This window comes from Salvelinus alpinus, chromosome 1 (assembly GCF_045679555.1).
Source record: "Salvelinus alpinus chromosome 1, SLU_Salpinus.1, whole genome shotgun sequence".
NCBI classification, from domain to species: domain Eukaryota; kingdom Metazoa; phylum Chordata; class Actinopteri; order Salmoniformes; family Salmonidae; genus Salvelinus; species Salvelinus alpinus.
Genome location: NC_092086.1, coordinates 32657759 through 32664533, shown reverse-complemented (window position 1 = coordinate 32664533; position 6775 = coordinate 32657759). Strand labels below are relative to the sequence as shown.

The 6775-nt window shown below is 43.2% G+C and overlaps 1 protein-coding gene across 1 annotated transcript; it reads left to right on the top strand.

The window, feature by feature from the left end:
- Positions 1 to 449: 449 nt before the first annotated feature.
- Positions 450 to 6334, top strand: LOC139573549 (beta-galactoside-binding lectin-like). Its single transcript, XM_071397138.1, has 4 exons — positions 450 to 708; positions 4980 to 5059; positions 5325 to 5496; positions 5704 to 6334. The coding sequence occupies exons 1-4, from the start codon at positions 703 to 705 to the stop codon at positions 5848 to 5850; spliced, it is 405 nt and encodes a 134-aa protein (XP_071253239.1). The 5' UTR covers positions 450 to 702; the 3' UTR covers positions 5851 to 6334.
- The last annotated feature ends 441 nt before the right edge of the window (positions 6335 to 6775 follow it).

Below are 6775 nucleotides of genomic sequence, written 5' to 3'. Positions count from 1 at the left end.
CAGAGGCTGTCTGTCCCACACTGCCTACTGTACCCCCATAAATTTCTGCTTTATTGCTGATCTTAAATGTCGTCCTGGGAAAGAGAGGCGGAGGCAGTCATACGAGTCCGTTTCTTGTTTGATGGGGGCCTGCTGCCAAAGTTCACTACTGTAAGACTACCTTGATGTCAGCTTGTGACTACTCTTTTTTTCTTCCATACCGTCCTACATCAAACTTGATCAATGATTTTAAAAACACATTTCAGTTAAAAGCTACAATTTAATTTCCCCTAGTCAAAAGCTAAAAAAGTTTGTCTGGCACCAAATATTTTGCTGTCTCCCAGGCAACAAGAAAGTGATCTCTAATGGTGTCTCTGGTCTTGTGGTCATCTACATCCTTTCCTCTGACTCACTCAAATATAATGTTATTATAAGTAGATCATAAATAAACGTTCATTAATTATCTTCTCACTCTCAATCACCCTCAACTATGGACGTTATATTTTCGTCCTCTCTTGCCTGCTAAATAGTTTATAACGCGTTTTAAAACTTATCTGTGATTGGTCCGCTTTTTGAGCGCCTATACTCCTATTGGTTTATCATAGCGTCACTCCCATTTGGCTAGTGCACTTGACCATATAAACTCGCCTGCTTGGTTCTACTGCAGTCCGCAGCCAGCTAAGTATTCTTCAGCTGTGAACATTTGCGGTTTGTGCAGTCAAGATGAGTGTAAGTACAACTTTTTGTATTTTACTGGCTTACAATGTCTGATATGTTAGTTCATTTGATTGTTATCTGAAAAGTAGCCTACATGCAGTGCAAGTTCATAACGGTTCATGTTGGCGCTATTAAACAGCTGTTGGGAAAATAATGCTCTGATTTTAATAGCCTATGTGCTGTAGCCCAATATAATAGAGCAATGTCCTCTCTAACAATGCCCTTTTATAGTCAACCTTGTTGTCAATGCGTCTAAGAAGACTAATCAGACTTTTGGCATGCTAGATGGCTCGACTGTCTTGTTTAGGCTAGGTTTTATGACATAGCACTTTTTATTGTTCTGCAGTGACTACAGATGAGAAGGGTGTCTCATTGCAATAGAATTTGTAGTTCTATCATTTGCTAAAGTTAATTTTATTCTCTCAATGAATGATTTCAACTTATTGCAATTACTACTGATGACAGAGGTTGTGGACATAGGGCAGGGTGGGGCAGGGTGGGGCAGGCATGTAGACAGACAGCCTGCCCCGCCCCACCCAGCCTGCCCCAGACAGACAGACAGCAGTGATATGTTTGTTTTTGGGATAATAAGATCCATGTGTCTTCTAAATAGTTCCATATACTCTTAATACCTTCCATGTGATCTTTAGATCTGATGATCTAATCAGTGTGTACTAGTAGGGTTTGAATGGGTTGAACTATGGGGGTGTTTGGTACACCCTTAACAAATCAGGGAACACATAAGCAGAAGTATAGGCTATCAATGTCTGCACCCCCAGGAGTGTTGATAAGATCGACTTTGGTCCGGACCACTATTTCTGGGGTGTGTAATTTGAACCCATATGTATTTAGTTGTGTGGGTACAGTACAGTTGTCTGGGTGGGAGTTGTGTGGGTACAGTACAGTTGTCTGGGTGGGAGTTATGTGGGTACAGTACAGTTGTCTGGGTGGGAGTTATGTGGGTACAGTACAGTTGTCTGGGTGGGAGTTATGTGGGTACAGTACAGTTGTCTGGGTGGGAGTTATGTGGGTACAGTACAGTTGTCGTGGGTGTGGGTGGGAGTTATGTGGGTACAGTACAGTTGTCTGGGTGGGAGTTATGTGGGGACAGGTACAGTGGTCTGGGTGGGAGTTCTATGTGGGTACAGTACAGTTGTCTGGGTGGGAGTTATGTGGGTACAGTACAGTTGTCTGGGTGGGAGTTATGTGGGTACAGTACAGTTGTCTGGGTGGGAGTTATGTGGGTACAGTACAGTTGTCTGGGTGGGAGTTATGTGGGTACAGTACAGTTGTCTGGGTGGGAGTTATGTGGGTACAGTACAGTTGTCTGGGTGGGAGTTATGTGGGTACAGTAGGCCGTGTGGGACAGACAGCCTCTAATCAGAGTATGATCATGAACAGCATCACTGTGGGTTCAACCTGGGCCACCCCTACTGTTCCTGGACATTACAATCCACATTTAGACAATAATATTACTTACTCCACTCCCTCACTTTTAACAGGAACTCAATGTGCAGCATTTTGTCTTGGATGTGACTAACAATGACTCTCCTTGGTCTTGTAATACAGTTAACTGGCTGTGTGTGTGTGTGTTAACGCTCTCTGAGGTCTCTGGCTGTGTGTGTGTGTGTTAACACTCTCTGAGGTCTCTGGCTGTGTGTGTGTGTGTTAACACTCTCTGAGGTCTCTGGCTGTGTGTGTGTGTTAACACTCTCTGAGGTCTCTGGCTGTGTGTGTGTGTTAACACTCTCTGAGGTCTCTGGCTGTGTGTGTGTGTTAACACTCTCTGAGGTCTCTGGCTGTGTGTGTGTGTTAACACTCTCTGAGGTCTCTGGCTGTGTGTGTGTGTGTGTTAACACTCTCTGAGGTCTCTGGCTGTGTGTGTGTGTGTGTTAACACTCTCTGAGGTCTCTGGCTGTGTGTGTGTGTGTTAACACTCTGAGGTCTCTGGCTGTGTGTGTGTGTGTGTGTTAACACTCTCTGAGGTCTCTGGCTGTGTGTGTGTGTGTTAACACTCTCTGAGGTCTCTGGCTGTGTGTGTGTGTGTTAACACTCTGAGGTCTCTGGCTGTGTATAATAATAAAGGCTTTGTTTCACCGTGGCTGTTTTGTGGTTACCATGGTAATCATAGATGTGTTGGGAGAGCAACAGGGTTAATTCTATTCAGATCTAAATGAATTCAAGTTACCGTAAACAGAAGTCAGAATAGATAGAGTAGCAGAGTGATGTTATATCCAGTGAGCCAGTATGATCTTCCCCAAGGGGAGCTATAGGATATACCTACAGTAAACATCAGGTTAACAAGGGCTAGATTGGCTGTCATGTCCTGAGCTCAGTTGGTAGAACATTGTGCTTGCAACTCCAAGGTTGTTGGTTCGATTCCCACAGGGGACCAGTGTGAAAATGTGTGCAGTTTCTCTGGATAAGAGCGTCTGCTATTTAATGACTATAATGTAAATGTCAGTCAGGTAAGCTTTATAGTAAGTAATGTATACAGCCAGGAGTTATCATGTGGATTTCCGAACTACGTATATCCATTCTACCCATCCTATTTCTGCGTTGCCTGCAGCTGCAGCCCAGCTGTCCTGTGTCTCTCAAACAGTGTGGGGAGGTATATCTCACACTGGGATGGGAACTGCAGTCTGAAGTAGCACTGGGCTGCATGTAGCCAAGTCCAGCTAGATTTTACACACAGTTTACACTAACTACACACAGTTTACATTGAGGGAGGACTAACACGGAAAGAATGCAATACTTCACTATCGCCCCCTCTCTCTTTCCTCCCCTCTCTCCCCCTCTCTCTCCTCCCCTCTCTCTCTCTCTCTCTCTCTCTCTTTGAACTTTATACCACTTTCCCTATTTCTATTTTTTTTAACTTTTCTTTCTGTCTGTCGGTCTCTTCCACCCTCTACCCCTCCCTTTCCCTTTCTGCTCCTCTCTCTTATTTCTCTCTCCTCTACATTCTCTCTCTCTCTCTCTCTCTACATTTTCTCTCTCTCTCTATCTCTTGTCAGAATGTAGTTTTCTAGTCTGTGCAACACTAATAGAGCTCTAATGTTATATTATCCTGTTGTTCTATTTCTGGATTGGGTGTCAATGGGTTTGTGTCTGGCTCTGCGCTGTTAAAGGCCAAGTACTGTGTCCTACTGTGTATGTCTTGTAAGCAATGATTAGGCACTTACTGTACGTTCAATGTTACACTGTAAGCATTACGTTCACACTCCTATCCCCCAGTGACTTACAAGAAGTGCATTCAAGTATGAAAGCTAAAACACATGTTCAGGGGTAAAGTGTGGCAGTTTTTCTTGTCCACTGCCGACTGTTTTGCTGACAGAAACAAAACCGAAGTACAAATGTTGATGTCATTTCCCTTTGAGGTTCCTGTTTGATTATCTGCTGTTGCCCAGGGTTATACAGTATATTATCGACCTGGTCTTTAGCTCAACTGGCTAACTATGTCTTCTGTCAGAGAAGGAACAGGGTGTTGCCAAGTAGCAGAAATGACCGTAGTTGGCGGGAGTTGCCTGGGTAACATTTACTACACACCACGACCAATAGATGTCATGTGGACAGAAGGGCAACAATAAGATGTCTATATGCAGATCATTAAGAGAACTGTATATGTGCAATCATCTAAACACCATTTCCCCTGCCACACGTAAAGATCACTCAGTACTTTGATTCTGTGCCGTGACCAACCTCCGTTGGTCCCATGTTGGCTGCCCACCATAATATGGGCCCTGCGGAAAATGTGACTTCACTTAAGCCTTACTGAGTGTAACCCAGCCTTCCTTCCCCCGTCATTTATGGACAGATTTAGCCTCCCCTTCCAAATTCCAAATCACTGCAGGGAAAATGGGAACGCTGTCCAGGACTGGGATTTATAAAAAGCTTTGGGCCGTTCCATAATAATTGGAGACAGATGTTGTATTTGTTAGACTGATGGGGCTAGGATAAAAGTACAGGAAAGGGTTTAGCAAAGTGTAGCCATACTCTATAGCTCTCTACACCAGAGCCACGTAAAGACTCCACATCTACATTATACCCACTGAACACACACTGGTTGAATCAACGTTGTTCCACATCATTTTAATGTGGATTATACATTGAATTGACATCTGGGTACTTACTATAACAATGGTTTGATAGAACCATCTTTGTTTCAGAAGTTATAGGTCATAACTTATGGCCAATTACGTATTAACTATCAGCTAATTGCACCTTTAATGTTTTTCAATTGATGTATTTCTCTCTCGGTCTCTCCCTTCTCTCTTCCTCTACAGGGTGTTGTGGTAAAGAACATGTCCTTCAAGGTGGGCCAGACCCTGACCATCACAGGGATCCCTAACACTGACGCCACACAGTGAGTAGCTAACCCCCTTCAGACACAATTCATTGTCACTCCACTTCTCCGTCAGCAGCCTGGAGACCTCATAGAGAAACTAGTCACTATCACGAGAATGATCCGTTCATATTCACAACGTACATTATCAAACTACAATGAAAAAGTAGATTATAGCTATAAACTGTTTCTGTGTAATTATCAATCCAGACCCTCTTTCCCTGTAGGTTAAAGGATTTTCCTTATCCCTTCTCTGTCTGTGTGCTCTCCTCTTCCTTTCCTGTAGTTTTGTCATCAACGTGGGCAACAGCGAGGATGACCTCGCCTTGCACATGAACCCTCGCTTCGACGCCCACGGAGACACCCGGGCTGTGGTGTGTAACTCCTACCATGGAGGCAAGTGGTGTGAGGAGCACAGAGAGGGAGGATTCCCCTTCAACCAGGGAGAGGAGTTTAAGGTGAGAAATTACACTGTGTGTGGGTGTGGTGTGTGTGTGTGTGTATGTTTCCAATTTAACCCATGCTGATGTGAATGTCCTCCTCTCTTCCCATGTGTATAAGGGAGTTCTACTAGGGACCTCTGGTGGTAATAACTTGCAATCCCTGCATCCCAAATACCTAAGCACCTCTTTGGATAAAAATGTGTAATTACTTCTCTGTCTCAGATAAATATCACCTTCACCAAGGAGCAGTTCCTAGTTTCTTTTCCCGACGGCTCTGAGATCCACTTCCCCAATCGCCAAGGAGACGAGAAGTATAAATACATGCACTTCGAGGGCGACGTCAGGATCCAGGGCGTCGAGATCAAGTAGACCAGTCAGAGTGGAGAAGAATCCTCCATTAGGCACTCAATTGGATCTTTAGCTTTCTTGTCTGGCTGCTCATTGGCTTTCCAGAGGTCCACACACACACACACACACACACACACACACACACACACACACACACACACACACACACACACACACACACACACACACAAGCCTTATCCTCTGTTTTTTACTCACCCACCATAGTTTTAAGTTAGTTTTAATGCTGCCATTCCTAACCAATGGATGGAGCCACTAACAAGTGAAACCTACAAGTAAAATATATATTTTACAGGAGCAGCACATTACAAGCTTGGAAGTGTTGAAATGTGAAAGTTACCTGGTAGTTAAATTAATATCAATTGTTTTTTTTTAAGATAAATGTGTCTTTCATTAATGTGGAACAATCATTCCAGATCATTCCAGAAGTGGTTTAAGAAAAGTGCAAAGTATATGTTCATTAAAATGATATTTTCTTTGAACCATTTCAGATTGTATCTTCCTTTGTGAAAATGTGTGATTTTTAATCAGCAGGTTTTCTTTTAGTAAATGTCTCTGCAGCTATCAATGTTAGAGATCGTTTCTGCATAATAGTACTTTGGATAGGCTCGTATTCTACAGTGACTTTATTACCTGCATTACAAGATGTTAGGCTACAGATTCCTTCATGCAGCCTAATTATTAATGAATTAAATCAGCGATGCAATTCCTATGCAGTTACAGTTGAAGTCGGAAGTTTACATACACCTTAGCCAAATACATTTAAACTATTTCTTTCATCACATTCCCAGTGGGTCAGAAGTTTACATACACTCAATTAGTATTTGGTAGCATTGTCTTTAAATTGTTTAACTTGGGTCAAACGTTTCGGGTAGCCTTCCACAAGCTTCCCACAATAAGTTGGGTGAATTTTGGCCCATTTCTCCTG